At 36.1% G+C, this 27,115-nt stretch overlaps 1 protein-coding gene across 1 annotated transcript in view; it reads right to left on the bottom strand.

The window, feature by feature from the left end:
• LOC128989872 (neurogenic protein big brain-like) overlaps positions 1–27,115 on the bottom strand; it is a 50,018-nt gene that overhangs the window by 10,906 nt on the left and 11,997 nt on the right. Inside the window, exon 2 of the mRNA XM_054411966.1 lies at positions 24,532–24,658. Within this exon, the coding sequence (XP_054267941.1) occupies positions 24,532–24,658 (127 nt within the window). The remainder of the gene's footprint in view (positions 1–24,531; positions 24,659–27,115) is intronic.

Genomic DNA, 27,115 nt, shown 5'->3' with positions numbered 1-27,115 from the left:
AACACAAGGAGAGGGGGGGCGCACCCCTGTCGCTAGGTCGCAACAAGGGCGCAACCTATTATCACTCCCACACGGATCACTGGCTTTAGATAATCTTTTTTAATAATCACGCAACACTTGTGAGCATCGCATCTGTTGATTAGTGGTGTTGTCTGTGAGAACCGACGCGGGCCTACGTCATCTGTTACTAGACTAGGTCCCCGGGGATCTTGGGACGCACCTAGGATGAACTAGGAGGGATGATCTACCGTGGGGTAGGACCAGGGGATGACGTGTACGCTAAGTGAGGGAGTTGTATCGATACACTCTTGTGTGAGTTGTGATTTCCTTTGGCTCTAAGTTTTTCTAACCCATTGGACTAACCATAACTAGACATACTGCAGTATCCCCATAAAATTGTCGCCAGTTTTTTTTTTCTATCAAAATGGAAATAGTTGAATCGAATCACCGTCAGCTTGTGCTGATGTAAATTAATGGTTCCTGTCAAATGTGCGAGCTTTTTAACCGAGTCAAACTGGTAAGATGACTTATTTCAGACATATTTTGTGTCACGTCTACAAAAGATCAACTCAGTGACAATAAATAAATTAAAATATAGAATTTTAGACACTAAATAAATAAATAAAAATGCCTTTATTGATCAAGGGTTTCTCAGTGCAACTGCTTTTCAGAACATTTCTCGTTATATAAGTAACAATAACTTAACTAAGAGAAACAATAACAAAACAGAAACAAAACAATCTAACTACAACAACTAATCATCAAAGTATAATTCCTTATTTTTTAATCTTAAAGATGGATAGCAAGGCATATTTTTTAGGCCAGAGGGAAGTACGTTGTATAGTTTTGAGCTTAAGTATGACAAGCTTCTTCAAAACTCAAGCCTCAGTCATGAAAAGTAAAGCGAGGTTCCATGGTGGGTACTGCGCTAGGGAGACCTTCTCCCGGAAAGAGAACCTCTCAAAGAAGGTACTAAGGCTCATGTACAAGAGCCTTGTGCACCATGCAGCACGTCATGATCCTGCAAACAGTGCCTACTGTTGCCATCCCTGCTGCAGCTCTAAATGGAGAGACATGTTTAAATCTTTTGAGCCCAAAAATGAAACGAATTGCAGAATTTTACAGTTTTTGCATTTGGTGCATGTCTTCTCCAGAGATGCTGTTTCCATGCACTAGCGCAATCTGTGACTTGCTTACTGAACTTTCATTTTAATAAAAATTGGCTACATCTGGTCCATATATAGGGGATGTCTACTTCAGTATCGAAATTTCAATACCTTAACTGTCCGTTCATTTAGTTTTTATAAAGATCTCAGAACAGAGAGGCACCGTTACAGTATGGTTATATGGGCATGACATTGTCAAATGCAGTGGTAAGGTAGTAGATTATATCGGAGGTCTGTTCAGAACAGTAATATGTTGCTTATCAGTCAAAGACGCTACCTTTATACTCAGTTGACTTGTGTTGTACGGATCGCAATGTTAATTGGTGGTGTTAATTTATATTAATACAATGGATTAAGTTGTTTACTAATAATAAACAAATACTCAAAACATTAAAAACTCAAGAACAACCGTACCAAGTGTATTTCATAAAAAAAATAATTTACTATTAATATTTTTTTTAAAGCTACAACAGTAGATGCTAAAACCATTAAAACTGTATAAGACAACAGAAAATAATTAACATTAATTTAAGGTCCTGTTCAAGTATTTACACGAATGCAAATTAAGTACAGAATGTTTAAAAATAATGTAGAGCCTTGTCTCCACGTTGGAAGTGTCCTTCTCAAAATTAATGAGCTACATAATACATGTAAAACAGGAAGGTTGTATGCAGAACCACGAAACCACATGTAAGGGTTTAGTCAACTCCGGACTCCAGGATTTTTACGTCCCGACCCAAATATGTTCTCAGCATTATTAGAAACCATCCACAACCGTTACAAATCCATCAACAGCATACATATTCAACGAAGTAGTTGGCAATTATAATCTCTAGCTTCGACCACTTTACTGACTGACTACTCGAAGTATTTCCAAGTAACCAATCACGTTAGAGACAATTCCACTGACCGTTGACGGCAATTGCTCGTCTCATCTGAATGTCCCGTACTCTCATCACAGTACAGTTACAAAGATCGATGCTCCAGAAAACATCACGCCTCTAGCCAATGACTAACCATGACTTGGTTGCTAGCATAGGTCACAGTTGTAACCAGAGAGCACAGGTAAGTCAGGCTTGCATCCAAGTTGTCAACTGTAGTTGAATGTCCCTGCTTCACATCTTACAACGCTTTAGCCTATAGCCCTGAACCATTTTCACATAATTTCAGGGTAGTTTTAGCGGGGTTTGGCATTATCGTGCAACAATATCATGATCATCATGTAGCTAAAATCTATTGGTGATTGGCGAGATTTGAACCCGGGACCTCAGGATCGAAGCTCCGTGCCCTACCACTAGACCAGCTCGCTTCTCGAAAACGTCACAAGTCAGGGAATAGACGCATCGGAATCACCTTGTGATGAAAATCATGGAATTGTTGTCGAATAGATACCATATGAAATTCTCGTTTCGCTTCAAAATCAACGTATAAACTAAATTATATCCACTTCTATGTTTAGAGACAGTTTTTAAATCGGAAATCGTTAAGAGGGTAGATAGTGTGATTTGGATCATTGGCTATGAAAGTATAGTTACGAAATTAAATTGACTTCTTAATTGATAAGTGGTTGAATTAATTGTTCGTTTTTACTGAAGTCGTGTGGATGAATACAGTTTTGGTGTAAATAAATCCGTAAGCTTTTTTGTTTGCAGAGCTCCATACTGTAAAATTTCTGAGATGCATATTTTTAATTTATCCATTCCGGGGGGAAATTAGATTTAAAAATACTATAAATCATTGTTTGCGGTAAGTAAATCGTAGACTAAACTATGTCGTTTAAATCGATTGTGTACTATGCTTACAACTACTTAAATAAACAATTTATGAACCACGAGTAATTATATTGTATTGTGCATAACGATAGTAAAATATGCACAATACACTATCTACTAGGATGTATCGTGCGAGATACTACAAATATCACAAGATCTGTGTAAAATGCCGCCAATGTCAACACCAAAGCCAGCATCTCGGTATTGGGAGACGAACAGGCAATAAAACAGACTCAACGCTCTTCAATCCTTTAAAACCACAGCATCGCTTCTCACTTGGTGAACTACTCTTGGAAATAAGTCTAAAATGTGTGTGGAGTATTTTTTTACAAAAAATCATTTCTGCTATGTAAAAATTTACTCCAGTTAAGACTCACTTTGATTTTTTACCAAAGGTCAGTTCTTGCTATTCATTGTGTATACTGTATAAGTATAGTTCTACAGTACTTGTATGATAATGGCACGTCTGGTGTCGTAGTGACAAATTTGCAGTTCCGTATAGACTTTTGTTCATCGGATAGTTGACAACTTTATGAGTTTTATTTCCTTAGTTTGTATGGTATCAAAATTGGGACGCGAAACAATTAAAGTAGCTCGTGGGACTGCAATAAATTGTAAACGGCAAACAAATTTGGAATTCATTTATGCAAAAATTGGATACGATAAAACAACATTTGCTGGAAACAATATTGTCAGATGCATTAAGTGAGTCTACACATTTTAAGATATTTACCATTTCATATCGAAGCCATCTTTAAACATGTATGGGATATTTAAAACGAATCAAATCTAGTACATTGTACTACTTTGACACATAAATAATTCAATGTTCTACATACGACTTTCAAAATTGAACTTGCAACCCCAACGTTATTGATTGCCCATTAAATTCGCCAATTCACAATGCATTATAACGATAGCAGCACTAAGGCCTACTCACACCCTGACACGCTTAAAATTAATTGTGTTCCGGTTTTCAAATTTCAACATCCGTCATCTCGCGTCTAGGGTTTGATAACTTGCCGTATCGACACAAGACGCACTTCACAACAATGCTGCAACCCCTCCCACCCCTAATTGCACGTGTATGTGTGTGTTAGTGTGCGTGAGCGTGGGAGATTTAACGCTCATCATGACGCTCATCAGACGCCTATTTGTGCCGTACCCTTCCGTAAACTCTGGAGGCGTCACTCTCTCTCATTCTTCGATTCATGGTCCGTGGGAGAATCGCCGTCGACTTCTAACTTTTGGTTATCGACTTTTTGCCGCCCAATTCACGTTTGTCAGTCTGAGATTAATTTGAGAACCTAGAGGTGAAATAAGAGTTAAATGAGTTTCGTATTTGAAATACTGGTTCCCAATATAGTGGTTATAAGTTTGCCCAATGATCTTCATTCTGTTAAACACGTTTTTCATGACTTATGTTAATATCTACTGTATGTACTTTTATGTAGAAAATATTTGAAAAACAACGGTTTAAAAATTATATTCTTACAAAATAATTCTGAATCTCCATTTTAACCGAACTTAGATTAGGTTACAAATAGAAATAAATACGGTAGGTTCTTGCAATTCACCCTGAATAGTAAAATAGGAAATAGAATTTTCGGCTCAAGTATTTTTCCGCTCTACATTGTGAAGTTAATGTACAAATTAAATACTTGTATAGTATTCACTTTAAACCTTGTCGTGATAAAGGTACAGGTAAAAAAATATACATTCTAAAATAATCACATCACATACAGGTCAAGGGAACGAGGAATGGGAAAATTCTACAACATTCTACATTAGTTAAACATACCAATAGTTTTAAGATACCTATCATTACTGATGTAATTTTAGTACGTTCAAAAGCCAATCCATATTTTTCTTTGGTCCCTGTTTCCAAAATATTTCCCTACTTCTTTTGCCGTTCAAGATGATTTGTGCGTACCCTCCTCGTCAAATCTGTTGGGCGTAGATTCACAAAAACATCTCTAATGGAAGTAGCAGCTGCTGGGCAGATGTTATACCACGAGCCGTGCTCTCTACATTACACTGGATGTACCTGTGGACCTCAGACCTGCACAACCCTAGTGGCTTCCGCTGCACACGAGCCAGTGAAAAGAGTAATTGAATCTGACTATGACAATGGTCCAAAGGGGAACGGATGGGGTTGATTACCTGATACGGACATAAATGAACTATTTGTGCAGGCGGTATGTAGAGATTAGCGAGGGGTTTATTGATATGGTGTAGGTTTTTACACATCCTTCATCATTCCTTTAAATTTTAGGACGCTAGGCGTACACGGGAAAATTATGGTATATTATTATCATTATCGTATATGTTATACATTATGGTGTATAGTGAATGCTGTCACGTAGCGCCGGCTCTGTTACAGTAATCAGCTGTTGACCATATGTTGTCTTCACCCTCATCTTAATTCCCCACATTCCACACTTAGCTCCAATTACAGTAATTGTCCTGTCCTATAGAAACACGTACAACGTAATCCCCGGATTCTTACGATTCTGCGGCAAATGTCAACGTTTCTGGTGAATTCCTGGTAAAAAGGCCTGTCCGACATTTGGAGTTTGCGTTCCCAAAATTGCGGCCCGGTGGAGTGTGTTGGGTAAAGGTGAGAGTTTAGAGGTTTTTGTGAGGATTGATTGTGATTTATAGAAATTGTAAGATCTCTAGTAAATGTGTTAGTGGAAATTGAATGGAAACTAATTACAGTTTTAGGAGGACATTTTGGCATTTGGTTTAGTGAAAGAATACACAGTTAATTCAGAGTATTTCCCCCTAAGACAGACACTTGTTTTTTTTTACTTTTCTGTGAAAATTTAATATTTAATATAATTAAGGACTTGACAGGAATTGCGAATGTTGATACGACTTGTCTCGCCACGGTCTTGGAGAGGAGAACTGACCCTAATGTTATAGTTGATGTTTAAGTTTATTACACGTACACTGAACCCACCCGAGAATATAAATTTTAAGATAAGTATCTTCTTAAAACAGCTGTTTTACTTAATAGTGGCCATCATCAATGTACGTTTTCGTTTTAAAATTGTATTAATGTTAACCATCTTAATTCATTTTTACTTTTGACTGACATGTGGAATCTTCAGTTCAATTTTAAAACTGGCTTACAAAGTGGTATATAACACATTACAAAGTTTTATGATCATAATTCGGATGCTCGTCGAGTCGTCGGGTACCAGATTCACTTCCTTTTCGGAAGACGCCTGTTTCATTGTCTTTACACACGGAAGCCGAAGATTCAAAGGATGCGTCGACAACAATGGTCGACAGGTGGCAGCACTGCAGCTGTGCTGGTCACGTGATCTGCCGGAAACACGCAATCAGCTGTCTATGACGTCACACTCCCCCATTACTGGTCATTAGAAGCTCAGATGCCAATTAACGGAGGATCCGACAATAACTAAGGACTAAATCTTGTGATATTGGTTGATTATGAGTTTTTATTTCCAATTTTTGTTGTTTAGATTTTGTTTCGCAGTTGTCGTGAAAATAAAACTCTATATAATCGCTGGAAATTGTGTACTTATCTCTATTTACTTGTATGAATTGTTAAGCGTTTTTTTTTCGTATATTTTATCAAAAGATGTTTAAGATTTTGAGTAATTTCATTGACTACAGATAGTGAAAAAACATCTGGGTTTATGTAAGTGCCACTGGCACTGTAATTTCAATTAATTAATTAAGTGAGCAAAACGTACTAACTGCTAAACTCTTTATATTAGAAGAGAATCAACAGCATTCTGTGCCATAAGAGCAGAGTGGCTGGCTAAATGAGTGTGAGTTTTAGCTCCTTAATTGTTAAAATGATCTTATATTATGCAGACTTAATTAAGGACAAAACAATAGGTTAAATTAATTTAATTAATCTGTAGACAATATTTGTAGTAATTATATAAGAAAGGATTACGTCGGACAAGCAAAGACATTTGCGTTTAAAATTTATATTTTATGCAATCGAACCTTTTAAAATAATGAAAGGAGCAAGTCGTACTGCAGTAAAACATAAATCTAAGAGTGCTTAAATGAGTAAGTATTTAATAACATATTAATTGGATTTTGTAAATTAGTATGTACTTAATTCAATATTCTTCACATTTAGGAGCAAATTATCCTGATATTTTAAAATAAGTATATACATTTACTAATGTTTCCAGTGATAGAAACAATGAGTTTGTAATATCAATAACCAAAATAGTAGGTTTTTTTCCAAAACTATATTTTATTATTAACATAACCCGATATCCATCACGTACAAAAGCTAACAACGCGTAAATTTGCATACTTAAAAATAACTGGATGACGCAGGGCACAGCATTATGAACACGGACATTTATTCAGATTTATGAGCAAAATTACAGTCACTTTACAAGATAAAATTACGCAGCGACCAGGGATGAATTATTTCCTTGGAGAATTCGGTCTTCCGACTCCCTTGGGGTTTTTATTCTCCTCTGTTTCTTCCACTAAATAATTTCAGAACGAAGCTTTATCTCTGTGAACCACTCTTGCATGAGACGCACTCGGATTGAACAATTAAAATAGTTAATTTCAGTAAGGATGCAAAACAAGAGTGCACAGAGACACACAACCGGAGATTACAAAAATAGTTTATAAATATAGTTTAAAAGTAAATGGAATTTCAAAGAAATAATTTGAATGCGTTAGGCGTTTGTAATAAGTTGACTGAAATTATGCGATAAGGTCGAGTTAATTTTGTTCGTTTCGTGCGATATAATAATGGTAATAATTTAGCATTATTTATATTAGTAGTCCAGTAGTTAAAGTGGGAACCATCTACTGGATGACATGGCATTCATGACAGAAATTACCAATGGTTTCAATATAGCTATGTGGTAATATATATATAAAGCCCGGAGGTTCAAAGACCTGTCGAAACCTGTCTAGAAAGAATAGGTACTTCAGAAGATGGTAAATTTCTTTGTATTGAAGCATTGCCGTCACTAAAAGCCACCGGATGATTTTATTATTTTTCTACCAATAATATTTCTGTAAGTACCGGTATTTTGAAACTCCGAAAGAGTTGCCTCTCCTTTATACAGCTAGTTAATCACGAAAATGCTATAAATATTGTAAAAGTTTTATCTCAACATTTTGAAGTCGAGCTCACTTAATTAAGTCCCATAATTAAACACTAAACCTTTGCAAACTGATTTTATTATTTTGGGCAAGTATGTCAATACATATCCAGAATAAGTTAGACAGTTAAACACCCCAATTAAAACTTTTGAAATACTTGTGATCTTGTTAAGTAAATTTCATTACGGTAAGTAAATTTCAGATGTAAAAGGGACATGCAACATTGTTTTCTGAAAAGGATTTAAAACTTGGTGTAAAACTTGAGTTAATTCTCGCTCGAAACAAAACTCTTTGTAATATTGAAGACTACTTAGGAGTTTGCAGAGCGGAAAGCGTGACTGCGAGTAAAATGGAGAATTCATAGACAGGTTACGAGGCGAGTGTTGAATAACGCCATACTACAAACTCCTACTCACTACAAACATGATATAAAATGATAAATATGATAATTTCCAGTGTTTACAACAATGTAACTATAGTGTCAAATATTCATATGAAAAGTTACATAACAGGGAACATTAATACTCTTTCAAGTTAAAAAACAGGAGCATTCCTACAAAATATAATTAGTTTAAGTTTTAATTTTTCAGGTAATATGCTATAAATATTTTATATTAGATCCATCTATATTTAGCTTTTCAACAACATTTTTTCAAGTACAGTGCAAACAGGCGGTCAAATGAAGTATTTGTTCTAAGATAGAAACGCGTACAATTGTTGAGTAAGAAATATTATAATTTTATATAGTATGGTTTATAGTACATTCATAGATACCAAAAAAAAGTTATTGACAAAAATAAAGTGTTTTGTACTCAATAAGCATTATAAAAAACTCGTTATCTATGTTTGAATGATTTGGAGTAAAGTTCTTTCCACCCTCATTTCCCATTTACCATTGCATTAAATGCATGGTGATTATATTACTGTGTATAACCACAACAATCGTCCTCTAATAAATTTAATACTTCTGGAAGCACGGAATTTAATAGTTAATATTACTGAAATAGCAAAGGTTATGGTGAATTTTCTGTAGCAATTCCAACTACTGTTCTAATTTTAATCCAGTTTCAACTAAAAAATTATAAAAATTAAATCATCGACGTAAAACCCAATGTATACGATTACACAAACATAAAAGATTCCTTTTCAACTATCAATTTCAAAACATTAAACCCACAGCTCGAAAGATTATTTTAAGAAGTTAAAAACGTTCCACACACGGTAGACATTAGTTTCGAGTGAGTTTTTACCCCAATTTCTTCTACAGAGTGACACCAAGACCGGGGGCAGTTTTTTGACAGCTGCGCCCAGACGTGCTCAAACATGCAGATGTGTGCCACGTGGAGCACATTTCATCCTTGTTTACTGAGGATCTGAACGTATAAACATGATAAATGTTAAGTCCTATCCAAACTGAGCAACAACCTATCACAGTGTGAACAGTTAGATAAAACATCCCCACCTATACATACCCTTGACTGTACTGAGTGTAGTGAACTGGACGATTCATGTTTCGTCGAAGGTAGTTATGGGGAACGAAAGTAAACGTGGTAGAAAGGTTTACAAACAAGATAATCGTGAAGAATGTGTTTCGAGAGGATGCATTAATTTTGTCGCGTTTGCTTCACTCTGCCCATACTTCTTCTGGCTAGTGTTCCACTTTAGATGGTTCTTCCAAAATAAAAATAAATTGTGCATTACAGTATGTAAATGAAGTATTTAGAATATACGTATGCCCTATATAGTTTATATGTATACACGCCCCCATAAAAAACTCCACCAAAAAATAATTGCTCTAAAGCTTTTTCGGACTCTTTCAAATTTTCCAGTAAAATGCATTGACTTTTTAGATGTATTCCTTTAAGTTAATTAGTTCCTATAAACCTTTACTAAACTGATTCAGCATGTTTTCTTTCTTCAGACGTTCCTCTTAATCCCTAAAAAGCCAAGACAAATATTAGGAGCTCAGTAAAAACTCGTAACTCCACTGAGAGTATGGATGTATAACAAATATAGTTGTTTTGTAATGAATAAGTCTCGACTTATCTTTTAGAATTTCATTGATAGCTTGCACAACGCATATATGATTGGGACATACATAAATAGAGAAAAAGAGGGGTTTTAACAGTATACAATTTTTAATCTTTTTTTGTCAGTTTGCCTGTTCATTTTCAATTTTGTATATGAAAAAAATAGGCTCAACTAATCAATAATTTGACACCAGGGTCCGCCAGATCGCACCATAAGGTGTCACATTGTCAAGAGGGGCGCTTGGACATCGGCGTGACGCTCGATAAAACGCGGCAGTAAAACATACAAACGCGGCTCCAGATGTGACGTCCTGCGGTGAAGCGGTGCGAGGAGGGAGTCACTTACATGGCTGACATGGACTGTGCTTTTGAATTTTGATTTGCACAAAAACGCCTATGAGTCATCGCAATCAAGCATCCATAATTGCAAAAAGACATAAAATTGCTCTAAGAATTATTGAAACCAGATTCCAAGGGGAAGGGGTAGCCTAAGTAAATTGTTGAATCATTGTAAACCCTCTTGCTCATCTGTTTTTGCAGAAACGTTTAAACGTATTCTATCCTGAGTTCATGCTCAAGGCGAGATGAAGATATCAAGGGGTGATTACAAGTTTTAAAGCCCAACGGTCGTCCGAATACTCAGGTTGGTTCCTCGGCAGAAGAACAGCTCTGGGCTCCAGCCAGACAGTAGGGCGGAGCCCCGGCGCGGCTGATGTCTTCAGGTGTTTCCTCCCTTCCTCCCCTCGGTGTCACTTCCTGCCACCTGGCCCCCCTCCCCCCTGTGTTCATCGGTGGCCGTGACCACGTCACTTTATCTGTTTTTAACCGTGTCCTTTAAATGTACTAATCGAGTTACATGGCGCGGGTTGACGTAAATTGATATTGATGGAAAGTGAAGTACATTTACATTTGACGTGTGAATTATTTTTATATTTCCTATATTTTTGAGGATCCGGTTTTTAAATAAAATTTATAGTAACACATTGAAGCACTACTCTCGTTAACTTTTACGATACAATAATATGGGGAACAGTACGTTGTACGATAGTGTCGATTTTAGTACGTTAGTGTTCTCCATGTTCACAGTGGTTAACTTCTAAAGTAATGTTTTAATCTCCTGAAACTAGTCAATATAGAAGAAATAGTGTGCCATAGGTGTTTTGGTAAAAAATTATTTAGTACAATTTTACTACTAAATTAAAAATCAATAGTAAATAAATTTTAACAAATAAAGAAATGTTGGATTAGTTTACATGACATAAGACATAAGTTTTGTCTAGTAAATTCTTTTTCTTATAAAAGGCTCGGGGAATGAAAGGAATCTTGCCAAAAACTCGGTGCCAAATTCGCCCATTCTTCATATTCGTTGTTTTGTTAGTGCACAGTGAATGCAGATGTATTTGCAGAAAACTTGTTCAATTGTTTTTTGTACGATGTGAATACAATCTTGTAATTTGAATAAGTTTAGAAACTGTACTAAACAGATACTTTCGTTCTCTGTGAATTTTATCGGTTAAAGATTATCGAAAAGTCGCGTTATTCAATTTTATTGTAAAATTAGAAGGATTCAATTTACAGCCTGTCCCCTCAATATAGCAAAGGTACCCTACTTAAGGTAACCTACTGACATAACGCCTTAAGTATTTATAAATTATTTTAAAGTTAAGTTTTTAGATATGGTTTTTAATATTTTTTTAACTCAATAGTTTAGTTGAATTATCGGTTTTCAAGGTTTCCTTGTGGGCTACGAGTTGCTATAATTTGCAGTTTAATTTTACGGATTATATTTAAATATTATATATATATATATATATATATATATATATATACTACAATGATGTTTTTAAATTATAAATCGGTAAACGTATACAGTATTTTTTGAACCAATTATTAGCTTGATGCTCAATGTATCTTGAAAAGAATCTCATCAAAACAAAAGGGGAAAAACAAATGACAATCATGGTTGTCGATACAGAATGGAAGACGCTCAGTTGCGGACGATTGCAATAAGAGACTTGATCGGGTGAGACGATGCGAAGAATGTAACAACAATATGTCGTGAGAACGGCCTTGGACGTTGTGAGATCTCGAGGTCTCCACCACAACTCATCACATTTCTCACACACTGTTGGACCGATCCCTGTCCGTCGGTGTTAATGGTAACAGAGGAAACAGAAATAAAACTATATCTGTTTGTACTGAATTATGTATGGACATAAAAAAACGAACAACAGTGCTATTAGTTTGTCTACTAGCCCGATTAAGTTATAAAGGGTTGTGTTGTAAATACACGACAAGTGACTTGCGTCAATCGTATCTTTGCTGACGTCATGGGAGTTGGATGAAATGTATTAGTTTGAATGTCAATGTGATAACGTCAATGATGGGCTGAATGTTGAATGTTATTTTTTGTCCTAGGATGCTAGGCACGAGCCTGGGATTGTTTTTTCACATTAATTCAGGCTACACCTAGGGGTTGCGGCATTATCACTTGGATAAAATCCATTGGTGGTTTGGCAGGATTAGAACCCGGGACCTTGGGGACTGAAGTCCCGCGCTCTAACCAATAAAAACCAGCTCGCTCCCCATCTGAAACCACTAACTGCGACATAAACAATAACACACATGGCTTAAAAATGCCTACGAAAAACACACTTATTTCAATGAAAGACATTAATTTCAATAAATTGTTACACCATGAATATTTATAAATTAACATGAAAACTGTTAGGATATGTTGTATTCATTTCTTATCCATCAGCAAATCATTAAACTCTTTTATCCACGATCCATTGTAATGAAATAGACAATTCAAATTATCGACATTTTTACAACTCCACTAGATATTCAGCACATGTTGCCATTTCGTCATGTAGATTCACTTGTAGCTCCACAATAGCTTCGTTACGGAGAGTTCAGTGATGTCCGTCAGTCCGGATGTTGCGATTTGCATAATAAACCCTCATAATATCCAGTATCTGAAGGGTGAACTTACACCTACAGTGTTGTGTTAAACACCCCTCTGTACAAACTGGGCCAGTGCCTGAATGAGCCGTTATTGAAAGACTATTACACGAATTCTTGTCTAATACCATCCTAACAACCATAGTGTGTAGTGTGGATAAAATAAATATTACATAGAGAGGCTATCAATACGTAAGAGGATTATTTAGGAAGAAAGAAAAGAAAACTAGGACGTTAAGATTGATGAATGCAAAAATGGAAATTTACATAAAATGGTCATTTGATGGATTTCACGAAAGACTGGTTAATAAAAATTTGATAGACCACTTCACTGAAACCTAGACATGTCCTTCTTTGTTTTCTTGTCAATAGCCAACTGACATATTTCCTTACAGATGGCCTATTTTATACCTGTAATTTATACCTGGAACACGTGCATAATTGTTGAGGAATTGTGTAGTAGTTAATTATCCAAACTTTTGTTTAATTAGGTTCTCCAATTGTCTGTGACAAAACTACTTGAACTACCCGAAACTATTCTTGGACAGTTTATCAAACATACAACATACTTTCCAATCATTCACCTTCACTTGCAATTATTTTGTGTTAGTAGATTTCAGAACTCCAAGGAGACAGTTGGTCATGGGATCACTCGTGTGTTTGTGGCGCTCCAATTCAGACTATAAGATATCAAGTAAACGATAACCCATTACCAGTACACGCGCATTACCAGGACGCCACAATCCAGATGAAGCATCGATAAACCATTTTAATTATATATGTTTGGCTTTTTCAACGTAACATTTCTGCAAATATACACATGCCAGCCACTTCACACATATTGGTAACCGGGACCACACGCACTAATGCGTACACTTATTGTACCCCACTAACAAGAACCTCGTGAAATCCTCAACGATCCACAAAATTGCCTATAATTCCACCCCTGGGACAAGAAAGGAGCCGTTGGAACGTTGGAACGCTGGAACGCCCAATTCAAGGGATGCGACACAAAAAGAGAGCACGGAGATGGAAAGGTGGCATCGAAATCTACCTGGTCCTCTTTGTGAGGCGGAAACTCTTTGTGGTGATTGTGAAGCGACAAAGGATCGTGGATCTACCCTCGCCGGACATCGGTTGCCCAACACCGGGGCAGAAACTTGGAAACCATCGACATCGGGGTTGGAACAAACACTTTACACTCACAGGTTACGTAATGGATCTACCCTCGCCGGACATCGGTTGCCCAACACCGGGGCAGAAACTTGGAAACCATCGACATCGGGGTTGGAACAAACAATTTACACTCACAGGTTACGTAAAACACTGCCGCAGAGTGTATAGGTAGACAGGGAGCCTACTTAACCTAACTTCGACCTTTTGTTATACAGCATTATATGATACACAAACAATAACTGGGTACCAGAATGGTTATAGTGTTAGTCAAGTAACCAAAAAGGTCACTGATACAGAGAAAAATATGTAGCTTTTATGGTTCTGGGATTTGATGAAACTAGACCCAGCTGTCCTTGATCATTGGGCTTTTTAATAAATGGTCTTGGCCAATAAAACAAATAAAGTCTTAGTCAATAAGAAAGCTATACAGATCATTTCACTCCATTCTAGACTTGTCTTTCTCTCATGTTTGGGTTAATATACGAACCAATGTGGCGTGTCCATCTCACATGATAGTAATATTATAAAAACTGGCTTCGAGGTTCAAAATATACTCATTTGGAAACGAAAAAACGTCTTTCACGTTTAAAATCGAACTTTTACCTAGAGAATTGATTGTATATCGATTGTAAACTTGGAGTTTTTATCTGAATAAACAACTGCCGGGATTCGTGTCTTGATAAACACAAGCTCGTTAAAATCTATCATCATTACTGCAATGTCATTAGATAATTTTCAAAAACTCAAGTTAAAGCAAGGAGGATAATGTAATTTATTAGTCCGAAACTGCCTCTTAAAAGTCTCGATCAAACTACAATTGATTTAGTCTTGTTGGAGTTAAAGCTCTTTATTTTAATAATTTAATAGTATCATGATTTTTACGACAGTCGGAGTTTCATATTAATTATCTTAATTTTTATAAAATTTCATATTAACTTAGCTCGTTCCATATTAACATTGACTATATTACCATAACAAAGTCAATGATTATAATCATCATTCTATAGGATTATGTTGGATTTTTCTTATTCCAACCTGCAAACATTTATAAAACAATCACAAACTAATAGTACAATGGTTGAATAAACGAATTTTAATCCTTAGGAATGGGGAGAGATATTTGGCTCATTTTTCATTCATTACCATTTCATGCATTAATCTTTTACCGTTACGTAAACATAGCCACTTAAAACACTAGGCTGAAACGGTTATGAGTAAGTAAACTTGGTTGAGACAACGAGCAAAATCCATTCGCTCGTAGTAAACCCACTAAGCATAAACATTCTGCTTGAAAAACTTGCATTAAGTATTAAAAACTTACGCTGATTAGTGATTAATGTAAATAAAAAGTTAATCACAATTTCGTATTATCCGTGTAGTAATCTTTAACGAGAAGATTTGTAGATTAGATTAACTTGGGAGAATATTGAAGAGGGTAATAAGTTTGAAATCGATCGTCTCATTGTCTCCGAGTTTGGAGTCTGCACCTGACAAGACGAGAGCTTCGGAAATACTGAAATGCCGAGCCGAGCGAAAACTTTAACGTCATTACGATGAGCAGTTAGCAAGTTTAGGAAAATTATTTAGTTATAATTATTCTACTGAAAAATTGATGACGAAAATGATTCTATTACGAAAATGGACGATAATATTAAGATTTCAGAAGTGACTTTAGTTTGTGAAATCAAACATTAACGTGACTATACAAATTGTACTTGTAACTTTAGGAATGATAAAAAGACTCGGTCTGTTGGATTGAAAAGTCTCCTCAGCAAATTAATTTTAGAATTTAATTAGTGTAAAATGGGTTATATCCTGCTTTGCGTATGTTTTCAGTATGGTTGATGGCGCATAAATGGAATCTTATTTGATATGTTTGTTCAATAAATGTGGTTAATGTACCTATCAAGCACCAATGAAGGGATAACAATACATTGGCAACGCATATTGTCACATAACTATATGTTCCAGCAGACACATCTTTCACAAGGGGTATAAGTAAACTTGAACAGAAGTTTATATTTTGATACGGACAGACTGGTTTGAGCACAATTTCTTTGTCCGTGGACTAAACATTTATTTTATGAACCTGAATAATCTAGATTTTTTGTTATCCAACACTTACGTTCCTAAACTTAAAATTCATCCACAGATTACTCAAATCACCCCTTGAACCTTTAACATGGTGCGCAACAATAGTACAAAAGGATATTATTGGTGAGTTGGAAGATGTAGAAAGCGAGGGAGGTGCGGAACACAGCTGCAGGAGATCTAGGCCTAGACCCAGGTGTGCTGGTGTTCTTTAGAGACCAAATCCTGCTACACGTACCACGCACTCCTTGGTACAATGGATCCGTGGATAACTGGCTATTATGCTGCTACCAGCACGCGCTAACGCTACCATCATAGTCGCTTCCAACGTTCGTCAGCGTTATTGGGCAAGTCTGGAAGGACAAGGGACAAGAGCATTGTGCTCTCATGAGACTGGATTATATGTTTTTTGAGGTCATCAGGCTGTAAATTAAAATCTCATGTGGTTATCGTTGGTTGAGCGTGCCATCAGTGAGGTGGTTCGGCTAGTTATCCAACTTAACTTTTCTTTCCCATTACATAGACTATTATTCCCTATTTTTTTTTGTTTCTTCTCTTCTATTTTAATATTTTCACCCCACAGTAATTTTGTCATCGTATTTTCACCCCCATTACGTGAGAATCCATCAAGATGAAAGTGAGTGTTGAAACTGAATGAATATCGAAGAGTATCCAAGATTCATTAAGAGTTTCCACATCACACATAATCCATCAAAACGTCACTCCAGGGTTCAGATGAAGAATTCAATAAATCCAATTCAAAATCGGGATGGTTTTGATTACGAGTGGCGTGTTCAAAACCAATATAGCACCAGTGGTGAGAACCGCGCCAATATCCCATATAGCTCTGGCTGCGTTTATTATCTTTCTCGTATTACCGGACAAATCGCGTACGATTGGATCATACTGTAATAGATTTCGTGTCGGAGTTTCGTGATTGATTCGAGATTCCCAGGTGTGCCTCACGCACGGGAGTCGGCCTCACGACGGGTCGAGGGTCGCGCCACGACGACCTCTCGATTTATAAACGTCAGATAAATTACATACTTCCCACCCAAACACAACGTCGACGAAAATATATTTGTTGTGCGTTAAACTACCTAATTGCCCCCATTCGGTACTGACTGTGAACTTTTTATCCTGTAATTTCGTGGGGAAATAAAAGATGTTGAAAATGACGCCCCCTCACGACTGTTAAGTTCCCAGGCGAGGCTAGGGTTCTTGGAAGGTATTAATTGAACATGGGAATTGTCGGGATCGGAAATGACGAGGATTTGGTGTGGAGGAGGGTTGGATTTTAAGATATTCAAACCAACAAATCAAACTAGCTGTCAGGGAAGAACTCCAAACTCTACATAGTCATTCAGAATACTATCGTAACTGAAGAAGCTTTCACAAACTACGTACAGAAGCGATATATTTATTTATTTTATCTTTCCAAATAAAAACTAAAACAATTGACTGCGGCAAAGTCGATTTTTCGTAATAATATTGATTAACATTTTCACACTTTGAAAAAAAACTAAAAAAACTAATCGCCTTATGTGTTTAGTAGTTATTAATCGAAGAAACCTATCGCACTCCTTTAATAGATTATTTGTTTGTGTCATCATAATGTAATGCATTCTCTTTCGAGTAAGGAATTGAGTTTTTTCGTACTATGTTACACTTAATTTTTCGATGCAGCTGGACAGTTGGACAGTTATAATTACAAATGTTTATGTTTCTGACAATGAACTAACCTAGTATATAATCAAGAAACCACCAGGATCACCAACCACATCTCTCCATGTACAAACCTCTCACCCAAACCCATCCGTCCCGCGGCGGTCGCGATCGCGGAAAGGTGAAGACGAGAGAATGAATGAATTGCATAACGCGTACCGTGTGAAAGTGGCTGTGTGTTTGTATAGTCTCACACGTAGCGCGCGCGTGTGTGTGCGTGAGCGTGTGTGAAGATGCGTAAGGTAAAGCGTGGGAATGGCCACGATGATACCACCTTGTTAGCTTACAACAAGAAAACGAATAAAGAACGACGCGCGCGACTTGGAGAGAAATTTCCCACGGAAATTAAGTTTGATCTTTGCGCGGCCGCACGACGGATTGGTGCCGGGCCACGACTGCGAGCCAACACCGAGGTAATTAATATTGGACGGCAACAGTCATCTGTCGGCTTACCTATCTGATGGAGGCAATGAGACCGAGAATGTGGGTATATGGTTGGATATGTGTCACTAAATTTGGGGTTTAAATAGTCAAAATAGTTTTTATGTCCGACCTTCCCTAGGCTGAAACCCCAAACAGCTTAAAACATTGCCAAAGGCTACCTGGAGGGTTGCACTATTACCCCCAACAGATAAGCTATTTGGTGATTAGTGGGATTCGAACTCAGGACCTCGGAGATCGAAGCCGCGTGCTCCCCACTAGAACAGCTCGCTCCCCGTATAGTCAAAAATGGTATTGTTAGACCACAGGTTGTATTCATAATACCGATGTATTTAAAACTACGGCTTGAGACTTTGAAATAGATACTGGTACTGTATCTAATTTTTACGTGATTTGTACAAGAAAAAACTTTTTTGGTACTTACATTTAGTAAAGGAACCAAACTCTCTTTAATCGTTAACCAATAAGTCAGCCAATCTGTCTCAATAGCAAATTTACACGATATATTTCAATTAAATTAGGTTTATTTATTTTAAATTGTATTTCTACAATTTAAAAATAACACAGTAAACAGTATCTGCGGTACTGAAGGCCCAAGGCAGTAAGCTGGCTGAGTCCTAATTAACCAAATGAGAACATCTGCTTGCTTGTCTCACAAAGTCAACAGTAATTGTGACAAGACTTGATTGTCATTTCGCTCCCTTATTGCTATATTTGCCAAATAAGGAGATGTTTGCTGCTAAGGGCTGTTTAGTCTAATTTTCGTCAAGCGGCGTTCAACTATTTTTGTCAAATTCAATTTTGTATGTTTTCGTACAGAGGTATGTTATACGCTATTAATAGAATTTTGTTGAATCTTTTTCAATATCCCAGTAGTGGATTGTGTCACTAGTGAACACAGCACTACCCAAATCCAAAGACAAAGTAGATCTGGAAAGCAGATAAATAACTACCAACCGAAAAATGAGCTGTTCAATGTTTTTGGGTCATCTGGATGTTCTGGAAATTCAGCCCTCCTCCAATCCAAACTTTGGTGGTCACTGGGGAGCGGGATTGAAATAATATGTAAAATATCTAAAGCTAGTTGTAGGTGACCACTCACGTATAGAGAGTTTATGAACAGTTCTAATCCTCATAGAAGGAGGATAACTTTCAATTTTTGGGTTCCTTCCTTGAATATTTTTTATTCTGATTTAGACGCTGGTTTAGTTCATTGTCTGCGCCAATTAAATTATAAAATGCTGATCCACAATCTCTTGTGATGGTTTTCAGGATGGGGATCCTGACAGAAAACAAGTTTTCTCAACACAACTTATAAACTCATAAAATCCACCACTCTGTATTAGAGCTATTTCCAGTAAGGAACGAAAGTTTTTATTACCTCTGAGTACCAATGATGGAAAAACTAAAGGGGTTTTAACGTTAAGCTTTGAAATCGGCAAAAAAACTATCAAAACTTCCCAGTTGAGAGCATTCATTGAAGTACACACTAGACAATATACAAATTGCATCTTCGCCAAAGTTTGAAACCATCACGAGGAAAAATATCAACGAATTACATTAATTTACAAACAGATAAACATGGCAATCATTCATTTGAACGACGCCTTCATTCGGAACGGACAATGCCCGAGGTGACCAATCCCAGAGCGGATATTAACCTCATTCTTTATTTGCAAACAAAACCAAGAAAAGAAGCATGTTAGGTCCATCCCACTGCTTTAGTAAAATCTGTCCTTTCACCCTTCTAATTCTACGCCTTAAATGGCGGTGGTTTAGTGTTTTAAAGTATTAAAACAGATTGAAGGTCGTTATTGATTACTAAATAATTGTGTCTAGTTTTCGTGATTCTCATAAAAAGTGTGACTACCAGGTGTAACGTGTACCAGTGTAATCACTAATTTTCTATTGGCAAAAATCATAGCTGTATACGTTGTCCCGTGCATTCACCATTCGTAATTTGATGACAATACTATAACCGAAGTTGTACCATCCTTGTAAATTAACTACCTTTAGTTACGTTCTTGTGCTAGTGGTTTGGATTCTCACCATTAGTTTAGTTTTCCCATATAATTTGTAATTCAACTGCTAGAAACTGGGGCGGCACAAAAATATATCCTTTAAAATTTGAAAGTGAAAAGTTCTAAAATGTTCTTAACATTAAAGTGATTTTTTTATCAAAACAATGTAGATAATAGTTTATCAAATAAAATAAACTTGTTGTTGGAAATGTATTAATTAATTAAGTAGCTGCTATAAAATGTTTCAATTGTAACAAGTTATGAAAATAATCACGAATCCTCGTAAGAAAACCAAAATAACTAATAACATGGTGAGATTTTTCGATTCAGGGACAACCATAAATGTCCCAGTCCCATTGGACTCGGATCAGGTTTCAACAAAAAATCTCCCAAATTTGGCCACGGAGAATGGACATCACCCACTCATACTGTCTCCTTCGCCCAACCTAAGTAAGAATTATTCCTATAGATTGAATCTGAAGGTCGCTGGTTCGATTCCTTGCTAGATCAATGTTGGAGTTATATCAACGCTTAGTTTGAGATACGTATTTTACAGTCTTGCGTATTTATTTGGTTTTGTATGTGTTCGTATACGTATTTTGAAACTGTAAATGTAAAACATACACATTCTTGACGCTTTAATTTAATCTGATGATTACAATTAGGTCGATTATGAAAAACTCATTATCTAATCATACCTTTTATTTTACTTGCTTTTTTGACAGCTTGCAAGTACCAAACTCAGTTTGGGAAGCTATTTTTATTTCTAACGCGGGAAAAACCCTTCCCACAGATTCTATAATCATCGTGAGTTTTAGTGTAAATGCACACCGAGAGATTCCTTCTGCTCTGCCTCAATGTTTACAGGGACATATTTTATTTACCAACTCGGCTGAGCCCTTCACCGGAACGACCTAACCCTCTTTTAATCATTGGATAAATCTTTAAGGCCGAGACTTCCAAGATTATACTTGTTTATTTAAAACGTCTTTCTCTTAACCCAAATGTCAATTCTTAATAATTCCAAAATGTTTTTTCATTCTTTAATTGTTTTGAAAATTAACAAATTTTCCCTCGCAAAAATACTCATTGTGTATTACATTCTATAGTCTAATATTGTTACAGTACTGATATTGTACATTGTATATGATGCTCGTAATTTATTGTTTATTATTTGTCGTGTTTTATATTTTTAGTTTAAATTATTTCAAATATATTACTACAAAATGTGTGTGTAATGTCGAAAATATACACGAATAATTGTAATTTATTGTCACCACTATCTATAGGGTGATTACCGAGAAACGCATGTTTTTCAAATAACTAGTATTCAGGCAATTCAAAGCAAAAAATATATTTATGAGTGGAAAAACAGTGTACACAATATGCAATTTCAGAATAAAATTACTTACATTTTAGTGTTTAAAAATTACATATCTAAGGTGGTCGCCTTCTGCTTTGATACAGTGTTGAAGGTGTTCCTTAAAACTTGCTACTAACATATCTCTAGGAGTGGTGTTGATTTCCTGGCGAATAGCTTCTTTAAGTTCCTGTAATGTTTGTGGTTTGTTTATGTAAATTCTAGATAAAAAAAACCATTGAAAGATATCGGGAACTGCAAGATCCGGTGAGCGAGAAGGCCAAGTGACATCACCAAAACCTGTGATAACTCTTGTAGGGGATGTTCGAAGAAGGAATTCCATACTAAGCAGAAGGCGACCATCTTAGAGATGTAATTTTTAAAAACTAAATTGTAAGTAATTTTATTCTAAAACTGCATATTGTGTACAGTGTTTTTCCACTAGTAAATATAACTTTTTATTGCCTGAATACTCGTTATTTGAAAAACATACGTTTCTCAGTAATCACCCTATACATTAACTGTTGTACAAAAACATTGTTAATTAAACGAACTAGTTTATTTACTACAGTTGCAAAAGGCAAGATGTAAAATAGGGTTAGCTACTTGCACTTTTAAAAATAGTGAGTTTTCAGTTGGATATAAAAATTAAATAAATAAAATAACTCCAACAGAAGTGGTTGTTCATGAAAAATACTTCAGTTTTACCCAATAAAAATTGTTTTATTTAAATGTTTTAGTGTATATTTACTTTTTATTTTAGTAGCATTTTCTCATAGGTTATTATTATAATTGAATGGTAAGTTAGAGAGTTTTCTACATTATTAACCTTGTAGTCAGAACATCGGAGAAACACATAAAGCCACGAGGATAAAGGAAGCAGGTGTGTTTCGTTTAATTGAGCAGAACACGCCCGTTTGTAAATATTTAACTGTGAAGATAAACGTAGCCTACAGATTAAAATCTATTGACTTCAGTAATAATTTTGTATTGTGTACCTCTTTGATGGAAAATAGTAGGTAAGACAGATGAGGACACTTTGAGCAATTCTTTTAGAGAAACAAACTATACAGGCTTAAAATAATGGTATATTTATTTCAAAACACGAACTAAACACCATTTAAAGGGATTGCGTTTCGCAATACATCATTCCAATATTTCGCTTTTTCAAACACTGCAGATACACACCACCGGGGGGGGGGGGGGGGTGTAACATTATAAAGGACACTCGTATATTTTCCACAGCAATATTGTGAACATTTCTGTCCATGTTGTATATGACCGCTTATTTCCGCCACATTAAGCCTCAACGTAAAGTAAACGTTTTCATAAATACGACGAAAGGTTTGCGTTATCTGAATGTTCTTGTCAATTTAGAATTTTTATTTTCAATTAGGTTACCCATTTACAACGTTAAGCTAAGGAAAAAAGTTGCCCTCCGAAAATAGGTTTCAAAGACATGTATGCAATTAGTTGAATGTTGCTTAAATGTCTTTATTTGGAATAGTTGTCTGATATACTCAATTACTGCATATAAATATTAAATGAGAAGTGATGACCGAAATTAGCTAAAACATCACTGGTTGATCTATTAATACAACCGTAAATGAAACAAGAAAAGTTACTGTTGGCCATAAATAGTTAGGATTGTTCATTAAACTCAGCCAAAATGTTTCATGGTTCTTCTGAATCCAGCCAGTACCAACATGAAAATTTCTCACTTGCAGTCAAAATCCTGTAGACGTAATTTTAGTTTTACTATGATAGCTTCACTGTAACCATTATTACCGAGTAGACTGTAGACTGTTACTAAATTCACGTAACACAATTTATTTTAATTAAATTAAATTGTGGGTGCCTTGGCTGTGGCCAACCTTATAGTTATAGACTGTATTTAGGTCAGATATATGCAGTATGCAGACAGAAACGTTTAAATCCATTCCTAAAAGGTTTACCCTAAGAATAAATGGACAGGCAACACTTCTAGTAAAAATACAACCCAAGACGTAGGACGAAATTTATGTGCCTATTTATGTGTAAATATACGCTAGTAAGCAATCCGAGCGTTATGGTGGCAATACGGTCCTAATATTTCCAGAAGCTGCCACATTTATTCACAAAGTCCATATTGAACTAAGGAAGCGCCATTATAACTAAGAAACTGCCACTGAAGTTTGCCATCAAACATTACTCGTGTAGGCGACTGAGTGCCAGTTATAAGTTACACCATTTAATTCACTAAAAGTTCCCAATGTTGAGCGGACACTGTTATGTATTATGAATTAACGTAGGTACTAATGTAGAATGTTAAGTAGCCATTCCCTCCTCTTCTTGTATTTCATATTTGAATTATTAGATGTTTTGTCAAAAAAAAAATAGATAAAATAAAATAAAAGAAATGAAACGATGGAACCATAGAATATTATTTCCTCAGAAAATGTGACGTAGAGTAAAGTGTACCATATACAATTTGAAAGTAGATGAGGGTAAAAAGAAGTTGCCATTAACGGCACTCTAGGTTTTACCGGAGATTTAGCACTCATCAAAATCAGCGTTTTTTTTCATTCGAAAACACAAGGATAATACATTTAAGGGAGTAAGTTTATGAATGTCTAAGTTCGAAGTCAATACAGTACTACATAGTATCATGACACTCACCCATACAACAGTGCCGCCCCTGCTATGCTGCCCCCACCTTGGGCTGTGATGAACAACACCGCCCTCAGGTAGGAGATGTTCCTAGTGACCGCCATGGCTACACTCACTGCAGGGTTCACCTGGGCACCTGTGGACAACCAAGAGTTAGAGAACATCCTGTATATCACTACAACAGTGCCGCCCCTGCTATGCTGCCCCCACCTTGGGCTGTGATGAACAACACCGCCCTCAGGTAGGAGATGTTCCTAGTGACCGCCATGGCTACACTCACTGCAGAGTTCACCTGGGCACCTGTGGACAACCAAGAGTTAGAGAACATCCTGTTTATCACTACAACAGTGCCGCCCCTGCTATGCTGCCCCCACCTTGGGCTGTGATGAACAACACCGCCCTCAGGTAGGAGATGTTCCTAGTGACCGCCATGGCTACACTCACTGCAGGGTTCACCTGGGCACCTGTGGACAACCAAGAGTTAGAGAACATCCTGTACAACTGACGCTGAGGTTCTGAGTTTAAGTTTTTACGGATACGTTAACCCATTATATAAGCAGTAAAAGACAAATTACACATTTAGGCATGAAGAGAGTATGGAAATAATACATAACAATAATATGATCAGTCTAAGATTAGTAAAATGACCCTGATAAAAAATCACTAGCTTTTTGATTGTTTATAGCCTGGCTTAACTTTTCTTGATCATTGGGCTAAATAAATGGCCCTAGCTAAAGAACAGCTTATCTTAGTCAGTGACGAAGCTACGCGAGGCATCCAACCCGTCTCTCACTCATTTTTCATTTCAGGACTAAATTACTCCTAGCTGCGTCCTACCTTACCTATTTTACAAAAACTGTTCACGTGTACATTGGTTTAAAAATTCCATATTGGATACAGGAAACATTCAATTGCTTATGAATCTTCATGATTCTTACATTGTTGTTCAAATTTAGAATATTGAGGATTGATTCGCGGTTCTCTCGCTATTATTTTGCTATAATTCGAATTTAGAAACATCTCTCATGTGAAATTGTAATCAAACTACGAGCGAAAGCTAATTGGCATTACAACAATGTAGTAGAAACAGCTGATACGAAAAAATCTAACTTTTCTATTTAAATATATATTTTTAACTATCACGTTGTAACAAATCAGCTGATCAAGAATAACTTGAACAGGCTAGATTAGCTGTTGTTTATGATGACAACAATAAGCCAAAATAATATGCATTGTAATAATAACACTTAAAAGTACCAAGTGCCACCTTATTATTTTAATTACATTATTGGCTATAGACAGATAAAAATATAATTGTGAACCTCGAACCGTTCATATATAATTTATTACGGATTTTACAAATATTGGTAAGGCAAGTATTTGTCGCTTGCGTCTTGCTTTTTCCAATTTTAAAATATATCACGTATAAAATTGTAGTACACTGGTTCACAGCTCTAGTAGTTATAAGCACATATTGATAGTACAGAATCAAGCATCCGTCCAAGAGTAATGCTACGGATAGAAAGGGTCCGTACTTTATTAAACTAACGGGTCACATCATTGCGTCGCGAATTAATAAAATATCGCGGGGTTTGGTTCTTAAATCAGGCTGTAATTAATAACTATTGACTATATATACACCATAAACTAACATGGCTTGTATTCATCACTCTACTAGACAACACAAAACATGTGTACATGGGCTGTTGAGGTAAAGATAATAATTATAACGATCCATCGTCGTATAGAATCTTTATTCGTGTCGTTAGCGATCCTTTGTAAAATCATATATCATTCCAACATAAATTTACCAAACATAAATCCCACTTTCCACACCCTTTTTATGGATAACAATGACGTAGCAATAATTAAAACGGAGACTTTGGAAGTCACCGACGAGATACCCAAGTTCTCGAGGGAAATTCAGACTTAGTGCACCACTACCAACATTACAAAATGAAAATAATCAAAAAAATGTTTCTGATTTAGTTGTGTTCTCAGTTAGGTGAAACTGGACGGATACATTAATCACCCCGTCGGTCTTTTATTTATGTTTCCATCGGACGCTGAACAACGTTTTACGTGACAGAGATGTTCAATATTCAGGTATATCGGCCACGTGGATGAAATACAAATTATTAACGTGATTTATTCAGTTATTTATTTGCTCGCCGGTATAGCAAAATACCATATTTAGAACACGTCTATGGAAATATAACGTGTTTTGTGTCCATACCCCCGAAGCTTTTTGAATCTAAATTATATAGGTTAAATCCATCAAGTTTGGATGTTTATTGAAGCTTTCAGAAAAAGAAAGAACAACTTTATTTGCTTAGGTTACTATTTTACACTAAATTTACACAGTAAATACAACTATAGCCTACATAGTTTGGTCTGAGTGTGACATATTTTATCATTACGCTTAATATCAAAATAGACATTCAAGCTAAAAACATTATTATGAAACCGAGTAAATTATGTAAAACAAAGTATAGATGTTATGTTGATTCCATACGAGCCCAAGTCCAAATGACAAAGTACATGACACTTTTACTACTATATTACTACATATTTTACGACTAGAGGCGCAAGG

The sequence above is a fragment of the Macrosteles quadrilineatus genome, unplaced genomic scaffold (assembly GCF_028750875.1).
Source record: "Macrosteles quadrilineatus isolate MER2022 unplaced genomic scaffold, UCM_ALF_1.0 Scaffold_3__2_contigs__length_128488019, whole genome shotgun sequence".
Taxonomy (NCBI): Eukaryota; Metazoa; Arthropoda; class Insecta; order Hemiptera; family Cicadellidae; genus Macrosteles; species Macrosteles quadrilineatus.
The sequence above is the reverse complement of the archived record's forward strand: the minus strand, read 5'-3'. Positions and strand labels throughout refer to the sequence as shown.